The 19,855-nt window shown below is 36.4% G+C and overlaps 1 protein-coding gene across 1 annotated transcript; it reads right to left on the reverse strand.

Moving 5' to 3' along the window:
* Window positions 1-208: 208 nt before the first annotated feature.
* Window positions 209-18,945, reverse strand: leo1 (LEO1 homolog, Paf1/RNA polymerase II complex component). The gene is made up of 11 exons (XM_079875120.1): window positions 18,849-18,945; window positions 17,160-17,771; window positions 15,678-15,779; window positions 15,500-15,594; window positions 13,878-14,026; window positions 13,595-13,774; window positions 13,330-13,464; window positions 11,126-11,261; window positions 6,201-6,390; window positions 4,163-4,260; window positions 209-551 (listed from the first exon to the last, which is right to left on the reverse strand). Exons 1-11 carry the CDS (start codon window positions 18,904-18,906, stop codon window positions 366-368), a joined length of 1,941 nt encoding a protein of 646 aa, XP_079731246.1. The 5' UTR covers window positions 18,907-18,945; the 3' UTR covers window positions 209-365.
* Between the last annotated feature and the right edge of the window lie 910 nt (window positions 18,946-19,855).

Consider the following 19,855-nt stretch of genomic DNA (forward strand, 5'->3'; position numbering starts at 1 on the left):
TAAAACACTGAACAGGAGACAAAAAAAAAAAAAAAAGTGAAGTTCTGTCAGTGTCGAGTAGAGCAGCGTTCCTCAACCTTTTTTGTCTTTCATACGTTTTACAGTTCAGGGGTCAAACTTTTGAATAAAACAGTGATTTTATTATAAAATGAACATATTACAGTGCAATATTTCAGTTACACATTTAATAAACCACAAGCAGGCCACATCGAGGTTATTGCTCTTTATTGTTTTGTTGGAATGATGAGCATCTTCAGTCCTTATAAAATATACAAATAACTGCAGATTTGATTTTATGGATTAACCACCTACTTTATTGTGATTAAATAACCACAAAACGCAAAAAAAAAAAAAAAAAAAAAAAATCACTCGTCTTCCTCCACATCCTCCACCTCCTCCACCTCTCCCTCTCCCTCTCCCTCTCCCTCTCCCTCTCCCTCTCCCACCTCCTCCTCCTCTTCTTCATCACTGATGACATATTTTTTGGGTTTCTTGGCGGCTGCAGATTCGTCATCTTCCTCTGCCTTTCGCTTTCCAGAGTTCTCTCCCTCCTGAAAGAAATGATAAATATTATTTTTTAATTCCCTAACATACACTTATGGTGTTAGTCAAGGTGTCTTAAAGACAAGTCAGACATTTTCCAGCCACTCAGAGCTTTAGAATTGTTTTTGATACTGTATCTTTAAGACTTCTATATGTAAATGACTTCTGTTATGATTGGCTAGCCTATTAACCTTTGAAAAGCATAACTTATAAGATTTTCTCTCTCACCCAAAATTGAAAATTCTGTCATCATTTACTCAACCTCATGTCAGTCCATACACATATGACTTTCAGTCATTTTTTTATTTTTGTCAATCTATTGAAAGTCCACACCAAAATGTTAAAGCTTCAAGACATTGTAGAATTAATATATAGAAATTGAGTGGTTTAGATCAGTCTTCTGAAGAGACAATCACTTTATATGATGATGATATGATGTCTTTTTATTCACATATAAACACTGATCAAACAAAAGCTCAAATGTACTTGCTTGACGGGTGAGAATGAACCTCATTGGTTTTTGCATGCAGTGGATTACAATGACTTAAACTTTTTGAAGCTTCAAAGTTTTGGTTGCATGGACTTTCAATGAATATTAGGGTGTTTTTTTGTTTTTTTACAAGTAAAATATCTCCCATTAATATTTACCTTTTTTTAGCACATCAGCGTGACTAAGAACATGAAATTGTCCAGCTATGACTTCTTGTTTCACAGGAGTTTAAATATGAGGAAACACAAAGGCCAAATTCCCTTAATCATCCATTACAATAAGTAAAACCAAAGAATATAGTTCTAATGTGCATCAAAAGATTGTTGAGCTTCACAGAATAGAAAGTGGCTGTAAGAAAACAGCTAAAGAATTGAAAATCCCCATTTTGACCATCAGGGCAATAATTAAGAAGTTATAATCAACTAAAGATGTTACGAATCTCTCAGGAAGAGGACGTGTGTCTATATTGTCTTAATGGACGGTGAGGAGGAAAGATTGAGTGGCCAAAGACTCTCCAAGGATCACAGATGGAGAATTGCAGAGATTAGTTAAGTATTGGGGTCAGAAAGCCTATAAAACAAAAACCAAACAACCCCAATATAAAATCCTCGTCGCTCACCCAAAAACAAACTCCAGCATATTTAGTTGTCAGACACGACTGGATCTTCAAAAGGGACCAGAATCTATGGTCAGATTTAACTTTAAAAAAAAAGGAGCTTTTTGGAAGCAAAGCAACCAGATGGGTTTGGTGCAAACAGGGATAACAAGTACCCCATACCCACGGTTAAATATACCACTGGATCTTTAATGTTGTGGGCCTATTTTTTTTGCTGGAGGACCTGGACTTCTTGTTTAGATACATGGTATTATGGATTCTAGCAAATACCATCAGATAAAAAATCGAAACCTTACAGCCTCTGCTAGAAATCTTATAATGGGCCGTGGTTGGATCTTCCATCAGGACAACGATCCAAAACAGACATAAAAACAACACAAAAATGTGTTAGGGAGCACAAAATGAAGCTTCTGCCATGACCGTCCCAGTCCCCTGACCTGATGAGTGGAGTGAGCTGAAGAGAAGCAGCACCAACATGGAGCTGGGAATCTGAAGGATCTAGAGAGATTCTGAATTAGGGCTGGGCGGTATATCGAGTTTGTACGATATATTGATATATTTTTTAGAAGCGATATGGAATGAGGCAATATCGTTTATATCGATACAGCAGTTTGATACGAGCACATCTAAAAAATAGCGGAGGACGCAGTGTGAGCTGCTGCAGTGAAAGTACATAGTACAATTTATCCTAAACATGACACAAGCTTATATTAAGGGCTTCAAATAACTGGTAAGATATAGTTAACAAGTTTAAAGCAGCTTGACAATAAATGTGCCGTATATGGAATTTTAAACTTACAAGTAAGTATATTTTTATGAAAGTGACCATTATAATGGGGTCCATTAAAATGCACGTTTGTGCTTTTGTTTTTATATTTTAATGTTACAATGTTAGAATGTAATATGATTTTAACCACCCTTTTGCACATAATATATTGTGTATAGCCTACATTACATTCACTATATTTACTATATTTGTTTCCATTTCCTTCAATATCAACATTGTTTGTAGGATATCATTGGGCAGGATGTGAATTTTTTTTTTATAAATAGATTTTCTTTATCCAAATAGAAAAAACATAGAAAGTACTGACATATATATATCGTATATCGCAATTTAACCCAAAAATACAGAGACAGGATTTTTTGGCCATATCGCCCAGCCCTATTCTGTATGAAAGAATGGTCTCTGATCTCTTGTCAGGTGTTCTCCAAACTCATCAGGCATTATTGGAGAAAACTCAAAAGGAGTTGGCAAAAGGAGACTGCAAAATGTATTTAACAAAAGGGTGCCAATATTTGTGGCCAACGTGTTTTGGAGAAAAACCATTTATTTCATAATGTGATTTCCCCCACACTTTACTTTCAATTCGTTTACTTCAATGAAAGGTTAAGATTTTTGCAACTTTTTTGAATGAAAGATCAAAAGGATGAAAAATGCAGATTTATTTTTTTATAGACATTTTTGATCATATTACCAGGGGTGCCATTAATTCTGACCATAACTGTAGATCATCATGTAATATACTATAAACAATAATCAACTTCTGTACATTACGCATTATAACAAATGCCTGCAGGACTGGTGATTTTTGTTGTTACACTTTACAGCATGATCAAATCCTTGTTTATTATTGGCCAAACAACATTTAATTAAAATGTCCACTTAATATTTAATATTTGGCCACTACTTTACAATAGAAATGCTAGTGTAATTTCTTGAACAAGAACGTTTTGATGTCCAAATGCAAACTGCGAGGGTTTAAACTTTCATTTTGAAATTGCGATGAACAAATCACTCCGAAACCCGCAGCACATTTATTTAGTTATTTAATTTTACAATAACACTATGAAAAGGTTAATTCGTACAATGGCTTCAGCCTTAGAAAACAGTCCAATAATGCGGTCCATAGATTCTTCCGGCCACTTCCCGTATTTTGCTGGTTAAACGACGTGGGTAAATTAAAATCGAGGATATTTTTTTTAATCGAGGAATCATGACAGCCATATCTTGTAACGAATGTGACTTTAGTTTCTGAGTATGAGACCGAAAAACAATGCAAGCACTATAAAAGGTTTTGCCACAAACTCAACTCTATGCTGATATCACCAAACAGCTTTCACCTCGACGAGAAATATCGTCACATTTCTATCTCATCAAGATCTCATCACACCTCTAATGAATAATAGACAAAAATTATGAGAGAGTATTAAATATATCTTAATTTTTGTTTAAAAGATGAAAGAAAGCCTTACAGGTTTGGAACGACAGGAGCAAATGATGATAGAATTTTAACTTTTGTGTGAAGTAAAGCGTGAACCTTTAAAGTCGTTTACTTTGGTTCATGGATCTCTTTACTGAAGAAAACAAATGGGAAATATACTTTTGTAACCAAGGATGCTGAAAAAGTGGACGGCCAGTCAGTGTTGTGCTACTGGTTATGACATCACATCATATATTCCTTTTTCAGGTTTTTTTTAAATAAACGGTCTGTTTGGACTGAAAGTTTCACCTCATCACTGTCCAGTCTCTTGGCCTTCATCAACCGCTGGGCCTTGTCCTCATCAGAACCTTCATCGCTGTCTGACGAATAGATCCTGGCTCGCTCCTCTATGACCCACAAACAAACAAACAAACAAACATTTTAGCACAGCTCAGAATTCAGGACACATTTTCAAGCATTCCAGAGAGATGTTCTTTCAGTAAATACTTCTTACTGGCACAAACAAATCAAACTGAACAAACTAATCTAAATCTCAGTTGGACTCCGACATAATGCAGTATTAAGGAGTCGGCAGGTAATCGGCTAACGGCTCTAACGGTTACTGTCAGTGAGAAAGTGTGAGACGTACTGTTTTGGGAACACAAGCTGTTGTTGCTGTACAAAATGTTCTAGCTGATCGCAGCAGGTCTCAATCTCACTCAAAGAATCTGTTGTGCAGAAACACTGACCCACGGGGAAGCGATGGAATACAATATAGAGGACAGACACAGCACCCCACCACAGTTCAGAGGCCATTTCAACTGACCTACTTCCTATAGAGGCGGTCATTTGGTCAGAGTTGTTTGTTTAGTTGGTGTAAAGGGTTCACAGGTACCATACGTCTGAATGGCTACAAGCATATGGAAATGATTAGTGATGCACAGAAATTCCGTCAACCAAAAACTATGTCCCAATACAGCATGTTGGATGAAATGGTTTTGGAGGACCGAAATCATTGACCAAAATGTGCTGTTTAATTAGCACTTCTCAGATGGCACGAGTCACTGCATGACAACTACATGTCAGCTGTGTGGATGCTAGGGCTGGGTTGACAATTCTGGGTTTAATCAATTTTAATCAATCTTTGATATGAACTGATGAATTGATATCAATTCTTAAATCCTTTTATTATATGCTTTTTTCAGTTGATGCGTGAACAAAACTACACCATCCAATAATCTCAATAAATCGGTCATTACAGACACCGTTTAAAGGTTTATATATTTCAACAATTATTTGTTGATTACTAAACAATTTGATTAATGAGTTGATTATTAAATAAACCTTGTTTTCAGCTACATTAACAAATTTTGGTTTCGGTAAAAAATTCATTTCGGTGCATCACTAGAAATAAAAAGAGCTGTTGATAAACATCATCATCATAAGTTTCAAGACGTTATGGTGAGTATTGAGCACTGAAATAATTCTCCAAAGTTTTACTTTAAGACCCGGTATAAAGTTTAAAATACATTTTGTAAAATTTTGAGTTCATGCATTCATTGGTTTCAAGAGCGTTTTCCCAGTTACCAATATTATCTGATGGTAGCCATAAGAGTAAAACAGTTTTGATCAACTTCTGAGATGTAATTTGTGTGATATGTGCACCACATGACCGCTGAACACAGCGCCATTAGATCGCAGCTGGCGTCGGCCTGGGACTTATTGCCTTTTAATATAAAACGCGTCAAGCTCGCGATTATCTTATTCATCCATTCATTTTTAATCGCTCGTGTCAGTAACTTTAAGCAGTACTGAAAAGCTGGATGTGTTTACATACCACAAAATAAACGATAAAGCAATATCTAAATCGACTGACTGTCTCATCCTCATTATATAATTAAGTAACTTCTGTTTTGTCAATTTCCAGATGTGATGTGTTTTTAACCTATGCAGAGCCGCTTTTGAAAGTTTTCACCACCACATAAAAGACATCCTGTTACGCAGAAGACTTCTTGAATGTATTCAGTGTTGTTATGTTTTGTTTTTCATACATGTTTTCTGTTGGGACAGTGAGAAATAAAATTGCAACTAAAATTTAAAACATTTAATTGGACCAAAAACACGGTTTGGTAAACTACATTTTTCCACTGGCTCAACATAGTTCTATTGGAGCCCATGTTAACAGACTGTTGCCACAATTGATAAAATTCAATTCACAGAAATTCAATTAGGCCAATTGAAAAAATTAGATGTGACCAGTCACTAGAAATTTCTGAGTTGGAGAGGTCTGACATTTTTTACAGTGTACAATCTGAAAATGTATAATATTTGGCACGCCACCACCTACCCCTCAGACCTCCACCCTTATATTTGCTCTTGATGGCGGCTAGGCTGATGGATTCGTCACCCTCCTCATCCTCATCATAGCGGTCTGGCTCCAGGTACCCAGCGTTCAGACCTCGCTGATGCTGTTTCTCTCTCATGCGCCTCTGCTGGGACTCGCGACGGATAGATGCACGTAATCTCTCCTCTTCTTTCTGCACAGAGAGAGAAAAAGAAACTGATGTCACTGCAGGATTACACTGAAGGAACACATCCACTTCCTAGTTTATCAGTCAAAGAGGAGATAAATATAGACTGATTTATCTGAGTAATGAAAAAGGATTTTAGAACTAAACCTTATTGGATTTAAGAAATATTTTCATTTATTACATTTTGATCCAGGATCCCCACACTTTTCACCAGAGAAGTTCCATGACTTTAACATGAAACTGCAGTCAATCAAGATTTATTTTAATTTTTTATACACAATCATTTTACAGAGATTGCTGGGGTTTGTCAGAACTTTTACATTTAAACACTAAAATCATAAACGTCGTTGATGCCATCTGGAATGTATTGTATTTGTATATTGTATTGAATTTGTATTGTATATACGCTACTGTTAAAAATACTTTTTTTTTAACCCTCTACTGCACGGTGTTGCCATATGGCAACATACCCTTTCTTTGGACATTTATTGAAATTTGAAAATAAACATGAGCTCTGATGGGTCTTAAATTCATGGTAGAACCTGGTGGAAACCAATGATATGCTTTGATGATATCACATGACACTACACACTCTTGCACTGTCATTCTTTTCACACACTTTTGATGACTCCAGTTGCTGAAGAAGTGCTCGTGAATATGTGAAGATTTTCCTCAATTTTTCATATTTCTTCAGAATTTAAAATTACATCAAGCATCTGGGGAAAGTTCTAATCTTTTTTCAATCATTGTCACATTGTTTTGATACTATTATTACCTTTTTATTCAATAAAATAGGTATGTTGCCATATGGCAACATTGTGCGGTAATGGAACAATATTTTGCCCATGCTAATGCAGAGTAGCTTTGTATGAATGACAATGTATGGATGCACTGATATAGTTGGATGGTTGTATTCTACTCATATATTTATATATATTTATAAAGTAAAGTAAAAGTAAAGTATAAAAGTAAAATATATATACGCTTATTTTGTTTAGAAAATGAAGCCGTCAGTGTTCTATGGCAAGGTTGAAATGTACAGGGTACAAGTGGTTATACCATCTCATGAAAGTGAGGATGAGCTAGGGATCAGTGACGAGGAGTATGAGAGGCAGGCAGAATTAGGCCTAGTGGACTAGTAGACTATGTGTCAGATGTTTTGTAAATGTTGTTGAAATAATCGTTTCACATTGAGTAGTTTCACTTGAACAGTTCTTAAGAGTTTGCGTCAGATGTTTTGTAAATGTTGTTGACATAATACTTTGAAAATTAGTTTCATATTTTGTACACAAAGCTCTTGAAAACATTTTAAATAATAAAAACAATTTCATTTCTAAAAGACAGGTCTGTAATCATCTTTCCATCTATCATCTATGAATCATCATTTTGGGAGAAAACACATCAGGCTGTTCCATTGTCGCACAATGTTGCCATATGGCAACGCACCCAAAAGTACCCCCCGAAAAATAAAAATAAAATAAAAAAAATATAAATATGTTAATTTGAGTCTATTTTATATATAAAAAAACACTGTAACATTTTTTCCATGATTGCATAATAATGCGTGCAGTAAGAATATTCTTATGATAACCAAGGCTATTTATTTGATGTAAAATACGGTAAAAACGATAATACTGTGAAAAATTATTTCAATTCAAAAGAACAGTTTTCTACTTTAATATTTTTTAAATGCAATTTATTAAGAAATTTCAGCAGTCATTACTCTAGTCCTCAGTGTCACATGACCTTCAGAAATCATTAAAATATGCTGATAAGGAACATTTATTATTATTATCAGTGTTGAAAACAGCGCTGCTTAATATTGTTCTGGAAACCGTGATTTAAAAAAAAAAAAAAAAAATAGAAAGTTAAAATAGAACAGCATTTATTTGAAAAACAAATCTTTTGTAACAAAATAAAAGTATTTACTGCCATTTTTTATAAGTTTAATGCACGCTCGCTGATTTAAAAAAAACGTTCAAAAAAAATCTTACTGACCCGAAAGGTTTGAAAGGTAGTGTATATATACAGTGTAAATTCAGGCCCAGTTGAATCAAAAACAGGTCCAGGCCTTTATGCATGATTTATGCATGATTATTATCTCAATCAATTTCAATAAAACCTGAAATCCTTTTATAGCTCTTCATTTATTACACATCAACATTTATGACAGTAAGACTGTCTAGGTCTTTGACTGACTTATGGTCATTCATCTGATATGAAATCTGGCTCTTTGGACATTAGAATTCTGGTCAGAGGAAAATAAATGTGAGAGAGTAAATAGATAAAACATTTACAGTACTCCACTTCAGTTGTCAGACAATCTGTTTAGATAACACAGCTCAAATCATACGTGCATAACCTGCTGCTGCCAAGATCTGCTGTGTTTATGTGTGCGTGTGTGTGTGTGTGAGAAAACATGCTGTGAGCCGAGATGGCCTGGTCTTCACAGACTCTGATAAGTCTGTTATGTTTACTGCTGTCTTATGCAATAGCTTATCAGATTTGTACAATGAGATTTTCTGAAATGACAAGAGCAGAGTCATTGTGTGTAATGTTGACCCTTAAAGGCCCCGATATACTCAAGGCTAAGTTCTTTCTCGTTCCTCGCTTAGGAGTAAAAAGAAGTTCGAAAAACGTGACCAGTGGTATAGTGTTGGCGAACATCCGGACGTTTAGATGAATATGTAATGTGTGAAATATGTGAATTCCCTTTCAACAACAACAAACGCACAGCAAAAATGACAGCAGTGAGAAAACAACCATTGAGAAAGCATCTGATCATAGTGATGTGCTTATGTTTGCAAAAGCTCTGCAATTCAAAACTCCAGTAAAGTCACGTCACATTTATTTCGATAGCACGTTAAGATCAAAGATTGCTTTAAAGCAAGCAGCTTTACAGGATAGTCCTGCATGCACTTGGGTTCCTGCGGGTACTCGACGGGTGAATCGCTTATATTGATGTAACAGGTGGAATAATATTTACCTATTATTTATTCTGCGTGCGGGTTGGGAATCAATAGGAAAGAATATTCGACTCAATCCGTTACCCACTGATAGGCAGCGGCTTTCAAACGATCCCGTGCTTATTTGTGTTCACGTTCTGTAGTCAGAAGACAGTCAAAGGTTTCACATTACAACGAGAATTGCAGCATTCTAGCATTGTCGCTGCAACTAAAGTGATTGACAGATTTCAGTCATAAGTGGAACGCTCTTTGCTCGCTTTCTGTATATAATTATAATTTTTTTTAATAAAAATTGTTTTTTTCATGTTTTTCAACGGCCACATATACACTGCAGAGTTTCAGGAGAGACAACCGCATTTAAATGCAGTTTGAAAACGCTAAAATATCCCCGATATTTATATGACAGTAAAGGCTCATATTTTGCTATAATGTTCTTTTCCTTTATGGAGACATCTCAGCATCTGTGATTTATGCACATTTGTTCAAAATAGCCTGTATGGGCAGATTGTTAACAAAAGTTTTATACTGTTACGGATTATTACCATTCTATTTTTCTTAAATGCATCAACTCAGAATGCCTAATGTTGGTTTGATTGCTTTCAATAAAACTTGAATTAATTGACTGCTGTCGGATAACAGCTCGGGTGTTCTGTTAAAGTCCCCCTGTGGTGAAAATCAAGCTTTTAATGTTGTTTATATGTCTATGTGGTGTTTTTAATATGCTTTAAGACAAACCATGTACAAATTCATAACTCAACACAAGTATTTTCTCCTTAAAACTGCAGTGAACCAAAGACAAGCTCAAAACCACGGTTTGAAATCGAAGTTTCTGATGTCACAAAATAATCAAATCACAATTGTAACCAATCACATTAACGTGTGATCATCAATGAGTGGGTCTCTGAACTGGTGCGAGTGAGTGGAGGCGGGGCTAATTTGAATATTCATAGAACCGCGTATAATAAATGAGGCAAAGGTGTGGAGTTACATTCAAGCTATTTTAAGGCACGAAGAAATCATTTTTTAAGGAAAACTTTTAAAAATGTAATTTTGGTGATTTATTACAGGGGGACTTTAAGTAATGCGGGGGCGGGGCAGGTGCAGGTTTACCAAACAGGACCAGTGCAGGACTCTGCTTTACAGCATTAAACATGAAAAAACAAACATGTCAGTGTCAATTAGAATTGACAATTACAACTTCAGTTTCTACTATAAAGCGACTCTCCAGTGTGTTCCTGTTTCTACTCGCCGGCGTCCGACCTCGAGGGACGGAACAGAAGAAATGGACCGGAGAAGATTTCCACGTCAAAAAAGGCGGAGCTTCAGAGCCACACCTTCCTATTAAATCATCGCCACCGACCAATGGTAGTTCGATGGTGTTTACCAGCCAGAGCAAACTTTTCCGGAAAGTCAGAGAAGCTGTTTCGAACTCCCGAAAAAAAAACAAAAAAACGAACTTCGTTTTGGCCTGATTTTGTTTGAAATGACATCACACCAGTTTGTTCTTCGATTTCGCTTTAAGTGTATCGGGGCCTTAAGATTCAAAACATAATGCTTAAACTCCCTAGGAGGACAGTTCTATGACCTCGTTTCCTCCTAAAACTCCAGGGTTTCAGAAAGAAGAGCTTTTTATTAAGGAGGATACACGTTGTGATATAACCTCCCTCTGAAAACACAGCATTTCTGTGTTGACATGAATTTTTTTCATCAGTCTTGTCTAAACTCAAATCTCTTTGCCGAGTTCAAGTTTGTGTGTGTGTGTGTGTGTGTTTTACCTTGATCATCTCATTTCTCTGGGACTCTGGGTCTCTGCCAGCCATGGGCAGAATTCGGATCTTCTGTGTCTTTGAGCAGCGGTCAGCAAGAGAGAGGGTCATTTTCCTGTGTGTGGCACTGTCTGTGGAGTGAGGTCTACAAACACACATACATGTCAGCTACGTGCAGAAATACACATACAGGCATCCTGAAGGGTGATAAGCTTTAATTAATCTACAACTATTTTAAACAACATTTTTAATTTTAGAATTAATACAAATGCATATTACTTGAGCATAGGATATTTGTTCTTTTAAAATGAACGATGAGGGCGTTTGGAGTCACAACAGCTTTGTTTTCAGGCACTATACTCAAACTTGAATTGAAAAATAAATAAATAAGAGTAAAATAAGATTAAATACATTTATTAAATGTATATATGCTTGCAGTACTGGTTATATCATTTGAGAGATGACTCCAGTATGAAATTTTATACTGGCTTAAATGGAGGAACATCATGATTGAAACTTACTTGAAAACAACAACAGTTCCTATATCAAATACCATAATAAGTAGAATAGCACTAAATGTATAGGTTTTTATTTTTTTGCCATCATGCAGCCTCCTCTCGTGTGTAGAGGTACTTTTCATACACAAAATGTAAATTCAATGCAGATGCATGCGGTTATCATGGTAACAAACAATACCTGCTTATGACAGTGAGTGAAACTGTCACTAAAGGACGATGAGGACTTGAAACCTGTAAGTGCTAAAGTGCTAACTTGTGTCCAGGTTGTGGCCTACAAAAACATGTGATCCTGTAGCACTGGTTAGCAAAAATTACCCAATAGCACCACCTAGCGTCCAACCAGTGATATATCATCACTACCAATACTATGGCTGTGTCCGAAAGCTGAAAAATGCTGCCACTGCAAGCAGGAAGGCAACAAGACACGGACTGAAATATCATTATTTGATGTATTCCTCGCTGCCTTTGATATCCCATAATCCAGTGCGTTTCATTCCATAACAGAAATATGGTGTCGGAAAGTTGCGGTTGGTGGTCAGTTTGTATGTAAATGTCCATTTTTGACAAACCTTGTCATTTCATTGCAAGAAATTAGTAGAAATTATACATTTGTTTACTTATCGGTACGCTCTCTTTATTTTGTTGTAGTAGATCATTAAACCGCTATGCTGCCTCAGAAGTCTGTCCGAAATTAGTTTAGTGAGGTACCGTCTTTCATGCGCCTGCAAAGTCATTAAAGGGATAGTTCACTTTGAAATAAAATTTTGGTATGTTTTAGCTTACCTGAAGGGCATCCAAGATGTAGGTGTCTTTTTTTCCGCAGTAGTTTCAATTTTGATATTTTTAGGTCAAACCGTTCTTGTCTGTTAGTCATTTCATGCAGGTATATGGATACTGACTCAAAGAGCTTGCACAAAGTCCAAAATAAAACAGTTCCCCATCGTCCAAATTAAACAATTCCCCATCGTAAGTACACATTGATGGCCTAAGACACGAAACGAGCGGTTTGTGTGAGAAAACGAACAGTATTTATATCGTTTTTAGCTCTTATAACACAGCCGCGTCCAAATGATCTGAGGGCTCGGCGGGTATAGATATATACACTAGATGTCGCCTTGGCTACGGTTCCGTTCCAATGAACTGCAGTAGCGAAGGCGACATCTAGTGTATATTTCTATACCTGCCCAAGGGCGGGTATAGATATATACACTAGATGTCGCTTGGCTACGGTTTCGTTCCAATGAACTGCAGTAACCAAGGCGACATCTAGTGTATATATATATACCCGCCGAGCCCTCAGATCATTTGGACGCGGCTGTGTTATAAGAGCTAAAAACGATATAAATACTGTTCGTTTTCTCACACAAACCGCTCGTTTCGTGTCTTAGGCCATCAATGTGTACTTACGATGGGGAATTGTTTAATTTGGACGATGGGGAACTGTTTTATTTTGGACTTTGTGCAAGCTCTTTGAGTCAGTATCCATATACCTGCATGAAATGACTAACAGACAAGAACGGTTTGACCTAAAAATATCAAAATTGAAACTACTGCGGAAAAAAAGACACCTACATCTTGGATGCCCTTCAGGTAAGCTAAAACATACCAAAATTGAATTTCAAAGTGAACTATCCCTTTAAGCTTTCAGATGCAGCCCATAACGTGCGTGTGTGTGTGTGAGTGTGTGTGACGCACCTGAAGGTGAGTTTGGTCTTGAACACAGCCTGACCCTGCAGTCCTGTGCCCTGGCGGATGAACAGGTGGTTGTGGTCACCCTGCAGTGGAGCTTTATACACATCAAACACCTCATTCCCCAGGTGCAGAGACATGCTGCAGAACGAGAAAAAGCGACGCTGATTTCCAGATTTCTGCTGAATTTTATCATCCGAGCGATAATCAGCATCTGCTGAAATGATTCTGTGCAGTTTTCCAGCACCGAATTCTGCACGCATCTCCTCACCTGCCGTCTGACCATTTAACAATCCTTGCGTTGCTCTCCTTGACTTCGATGCCTTCCTCATCGCGCCTAGAGCGCCACCTGATGGTGTTCTCCACCTTCAGCTTGAGACGGGTCCGTCCTTCCTCATCCAACATCTCCTCATCCTCAAACTCATCCTCATAGTATTGAGGGTCAAACGGCCTGTGGAGAGACAGTGAGAGAGGAGACAAACTGCTGACTGACTGGGATTGTTAGGATGGAGCATTTAGAAACTCCTTCAGTTCTCCAGGAGACATTCACACACCTGGGCTCCACACTGAGAAAGTTGGGCAACTTGACAAAGTAGAGCTCACTGCCCAGATCTGTGCTGACTTTGGGAATCTCCACTTCGATCCTCGTCTCTGGAGCCGGCTCCTCCTCGGGATGATCTCCCTCCAGACCGTCCTCACCATCCTATGTATTCAGTTCAGATTAATTCAATTGATTAGTAATTTGCATAATTGAAGGGTTACAGTTTATTTGAAGGTGATATTGTTACAGTGTAATTACACAAATAAGTAGAGAGTAATATTTACTATACTATAGGGTTAGGATTAGTTACTTGAAATTATGCATAATTTACTGTTATTAGTATAGCAAGTGCATACTAACGTGTAATTACGTCACCATAAAATAAAGTATTACCTACTGAAAATACAGTAAAATATAACAACCCGTTTAATTCTAGGTGTTAGAGAGGGTGAATATGGTGTAAATCTAAATTATGACTCTTTTAAGAGCAAGAAATAGGAATGAAAGCTTTTCATGGGTGAGAAAGATGACAAGATGCAGCAAGTATTTTTTTTAATACAATTTTTTCATTAAATTATAAAAATCAATAAAGAAATATATTACAATAGTAATAATACTATTGTGCAGTAAACTAAATAAATACATGAATGAATGAATAAATAAAATACATACATGTATTTATTTTAGAGAACATCAGTAAAATTACAATAGTAATATTTGTGGTCATCTTAATTTGTTAGAACACTGTTAGTACATCTTCCTGAAGAACAAAGCACTGTTTATTTCATTTGTATCTTTTGTCAGTTTTGTTTGCAATTAGTTTCTTTGTTCTTATTGTATTGCTGACTGTTTACCTGTCTTCTGTAACTGTTTTGTGGACTTTTTACTTACATTAATTAACCTAGTACTAGTTTTTTGCTAGAATTAAATGTAATTAATTTACAATTACTCATATCATGAAATAAGACTTTGATCATATCCTCCACCAATAATTGTGTTAAATAATCGTGATTTCAATATAGACCAAAATAATCACCCTGCATTTTTTCTTGTTCGTGAAGCCGTTCCACTCGGATATGTACATCACGACAGTGAAGAAAAGCCTATCACAACTTCCATTTAATTATATGTGACCCTGGACCACAAAACCAGTCATAAGTAGCACGGGTATATTTGTGGCAATAGCCAACAATACATTGTATGGGTCAAAATTATACATTTTTCTTTTATGCCAAAGTAAAGATCATGTTCCATGAAGATATTTTGTAAATTTCCTACCGTAAAAAAATATATATTTTTGTGAGTGAATGCTGCACAATCGTGAAAATAAATGGACAACTTTAAAGGAGATTTTCTCAATGTTTCGATTTTTTTGCACCCTCAGATTCCAGATTTACAAATAGTTGCATCTCGGCCAAATATTGTCCTATCCTAACAAACCATACATCAATGGAAAGCTTATTCATTCAGTTTAATCTCACTTTCCAAAAAATGTACCCTTGTGACTGGTTTTGTGGTCCAGGGTCACATATTTCAAACCCCCTAAGAAAGGTAGCTTTGCTTGAGAATATAAAATATATAGTTAGTTACTCAGCAGATTCATTTATTCTGATGTTGTGCGTGTACATGTCTCACCATTGGTTGCCCAGGTGTGAGAGGTTTCTCTGCGTCGCTGTCTGATGAAATATCATCTGCTTCCCCAAACAGATCATTCGCTGCGGGCTTCTTACCTACACGCACACAAACACAGATTTGAACAGAGCTGCTGTGTGTATGACGCTGCGTTTCATCACAGCAAGTGTGTGTCACTCACCCCTCTGTGAATCACGGTCAGAATCCGAGTCAGAGTCTGAAGCGATTTTTTTCTTTTTCTTGCGTGTGAAATCCTCTTCGCTGTCACTGCCCTTGATAGACTCTGAAAGGAATCATCACAAACAGAAAGATTTGTTAGAATAAACATGTTAATAATATCAGATGAAAACTAAAACTTTCGTTTTTGACACAAATACAATAGCTACGTTTACATGCATCCAAATGAGCGGTTATTAATCATATTGATTGCTCAGTCGGATTGAAAAGGTTTCACATAAACACCTCCATTCAATTGAGTTTGATCCAAATTAAATGTCAATCAAATTTAAAGGGGTGGTGTAGACCTGAAATAATCTGATTAGGGCTGCACGATATTGAAGAAAAATGCGATATGCGATAACTCATTAAATAATGCGATATTCGATACGATAATGCTTAAAGTGTGTAAAATAAACTTAAATTATCTTTAAAATATATTTAAAATATTATATAGCCTATATACGTGTTTCACATTCTTTTTGTGACAAGAAAACATCCCTACAACTTCTTGAAAGTGAACATCAGTGTTTTACTGTAGCATAAGAAGCGTTATTTTAACATCAGTGTAAACCATGGGGTTTAGGGTTTCGTTAGGTTTATTTAACAACAGAAACTGATTAATCAAATTTAAAAATAAAACACTGCGTAGTTTTCACTGTATGAATTAAACATATACTGATTCTTATTAAAGCTACAAAAGTTATTCAGCCAAGAGCAGTGAGTGATTTTCTCTTTGTCTTTTGTTCATGACCCCAGTTATTGCAAGCTGTTGCGATATGCATATCACGATATATACATTTGCAATATTTAGATAATTTCGATATATTGTGCAGCCCTAAATCTGATCAAAAGGAAAAAATAAGCATGTAAACGCTTTAATCCCACCATCGTTTAATTTAGATATGTCATCAAGGCAAAAACGAACAAAAAAAATTGTGTGACATTATCATTATACCGAGTCGTATTTACCACTGGGGAAGTAAACATGGCGGAGGGGAGAACGATTGCTATTGCATTTATAATCATTTGAAGCGTATTGTATGTATTATACACAGCAAAAATAGCCTGTATTTGACCGATTCGTCAAAAAGCTGACTATATTGTAGATAGCGTGGTTATGTTGTTGACAATGAATATGGGATGCTAAATATCATTTTGGCTTTTATCAAATTTTCCCAATAAATTGGCAATAATAAACCTGGTGTCCTTCATGGTTCCTGTTCTTTCTGACAACAAAGCACTTGAATGCGACAAGCTCGTAATCATGACTTCAGAAGTGGGAAGTAGGAAATGTCCGATAGCACGTGAAGGCAGCATTAGTATAAGTTATAACATTATGCACTGTGATTTAAATGATAAATAAAATCCAGCTTCGGGGCGGAGTTTGTGTTGAACGCGTTTGAAAAAAATAATAATAAAAAATCACATCGCGAATATACCACACCTGATTTTTGTCTTTCCCTTTCATCATCAGAATGGTCCCTTTCATCATCCGAGTGCTGTGGTTTGTCCTCGTCCTCTGATTGGTCACTTTTTCCATCCCCGCCCCACTTCTCATCTCCGGAATGGACATCTTTCCCGGACCCCTCTCCATCTGAATGAGGTGTCCCAGGGTCTGAATGACCGCTTCCAGCTTCTGAGCGTGGGCTGCCCGCCTCTGACACTGGACTTGCACTTCCTCTGTCAGACCTGTGGCTTCCTGCTCCTGAGACTGGACTCCCTACATCTGACCTGTGGCCCCTGTCATCATCATCGTCGTCCTCCTCGTGATGGCCCTCTGACCCGCTGTGCTCGTTGTCCGAACGCATGCTCGCCTCTGATTGGTTGCCTGATCGCTCTGACGGGCTGCCGCTGCGCTGGCTGCCGCTGTGCTGGCTCCCGCGCTCATCTTCGCTGTCGTCTCCAAACAGCTCTTTATTGCTTGGCTTTCCCCCATCTTCATCCTCATCTTCGTCATGATCCCTGTCGCTCTCGCTGCCAGAAGCATTGCTGGCAGATCTGGGTCTCTCATGCTCCGATTCAGAGCCAGAGCCAGAGCCAGAACCAGAGGCGGATGCTGGAAGAAACACATCAAAACATTTTTATTACAATTTTATAACAATTTATTAACTTGTCATTTAGGATATGCTTTTATCCAAACTGACTTACATCTTCAATATGGAACACGGACCATAAACAAGTCCTTCAGAAACATTTCACATGCCAAAAAGAGCTACATAATGAGGAATTTTTCCCAATTTAACAACTATACAATTGTACAACTAGTAACTGTTTATTCATTTTAATTAATTTGTCCATGCCATAAGACTGTCTTCAATTAAAGAATAGGTTTTTTTTATTACAAATATCATGAATTAATAAATATTTTTGAGATTTTGGGAAGTTGCACCACATGACATTTTAAAACCTGAACTAAGCTTGCCCTGTCATACAAATTATTATATTACATTAAATTATTTGATATTTAAAGATAGAGTTTTTGAGATTTATCTTGACGGGAGATCATATGAGGGGACTTCTCTGACATTGTTACATTTTTTTCTGCAATTGGTTGGACCATTATAACTTTGATTTGAAAAGAATAAGTTTTTCAAAAATATTAATTATAAACAGTGAAGCAGGTTTATATATATGTTATCAGGACAGTTGTATAATGATCATGACATTTAATTTCTAAAGGCAAAAAAATTAAGCAACATGCACATCGTGATAGAGGTTTATTAAAGTCAAATTTTTGCACTTGTTTATGCATTTATAATAAATATTTTGACGGGGAAGAAATGTCCATCTACCCTATTATAATTTATATTTAAAAAATGTATAATAAATATTATAGAAAATAGACGTATTTGGAAAGACTACTACTTTTTTTTTTTTTAAATAGATTATAAAATTTTCAAATACTTCTAAGTGTGGGCGATATCTTTGGTTAATTTTGTGAAGATAATACCTGATCTGAGTCTGACCATACCGATCAAATGTGATCAAAACTGTCGGCAGTGCTGAAGCAATGACCGTCTTACAACTGTCTGCACATATCGCTAAACGAGAGCTCTGCTGAGATAAATATACTTAACACATAAATGAAACACATTTTCAATGATTAATGCAATAATGCAAGTGTAAAAACTACCTCGTTGCTCATTGTCACTATCGCCATCACTACCGAAAAGCTCGTCCATGTCCGCCATTCTCACCGGCTGTAAATAACGATCAACATCCGGTTGAAGGTTTGTAAACCCAAATCTCCGGTAACACTTTATAAAATAAAAGCCCTTTTAATAAAGTAAAAGCCCTGGAGATATTTTATATAGACAAAAGCCTCGTACATGCAGTGATTATGAACTTTTGAACAAAACTCTGGTAACACTTTATAAAATAAAAGCCCTTTTAATAAAGTAAAAGCCATGGAGATATTTTTTATAGACAAAAGCCTCTTACATGCAGTGATCCATTTCAGTGATTTCCTCATCTGGCCCTTACCACACTGCATTGAAGTGTAGCGAACTGTACTGTGTGACATTAAACAAATTACATAAAGCAAATTAATTATCATTGCAAAGATAAGCAACTAATTTTTAGCAAAAACAGAGCTAATTTTACAGATGACGTTACATTGTCCTCGTTACTTGTGTACACTGTAAACCAGAACTCAAAGTATTTAACCAAGTAGGGTTCAAATTAATATGCTTATGTACAATAAAATCAAAATCTAAAGTTCTACTAAATTGATTCATTGATGTAAAAAAAACAACCTCATTTAGTTTTTTTCTTCTTTTTTTTTTTCAGTTTTTCTGCAGAACTGCTTTATAGATTAAATTAACTAATTTAATAATTGATGATCTGTACAACGGAACTGAATCAACTCTGAACTGACTTCAGCTGAACAATGACACCATTTTATTTTAGAGCTGCTGTACATCCGAAATGGACTGTTTGCATTCCTTAATCATTTTCCTGTTATCACTGTAAAGCTGCTTTGAAACAATCTGTATTGGATAAAGTGCTATATGAGTAAAGGTGCCTTTACATACAGTGTGAAAAAAGGATAGTCTTGGGGGTAACCCATTACAAATAACGTGAGTGTATGTTTATTCCTGTTTTGGTTTGGTTCTGTGTCTGTTCTATGCTTGTGTGTGT

This window comes from Squalius cephalus, assembly GCF_949319135.1.
Source record: "Squalius cephalus genome assembly, chromosome: 6".
In the NCBI taxonomy this organism is placed as follows: Eukaryota; Metazoa; Chordata; class Actinopteri; order Cypriniformes; family Leuciscidae; genus Squalius; species Squalius cephalus.

Excerpts from the sequence above, each read along its gene's own strand:
- leo1 (XM_079875120.1), bottom strand. The coding sequence starts at position 18,906 with ATGGCGGACATGGACGAGCTTTTCGGTAGTGATGGCGATAGTGACAAT. Across the intron at positions 15,595-15,677 it reads TGACCGTGATTCACAGAGGG|GTAAGAAGCCCGCAGCGAAT; the intron begins GTGAGTGACACA and ends GTGTGCGTGTAG. Across the intron at positions 13,465-13,594 it reads GTTAAATGGTCAGACGGCAG|CATGTCTCTGCACCTGGGGA; the intron begins GTGAGGAGATGC and ends CTCGTTCTGCAG.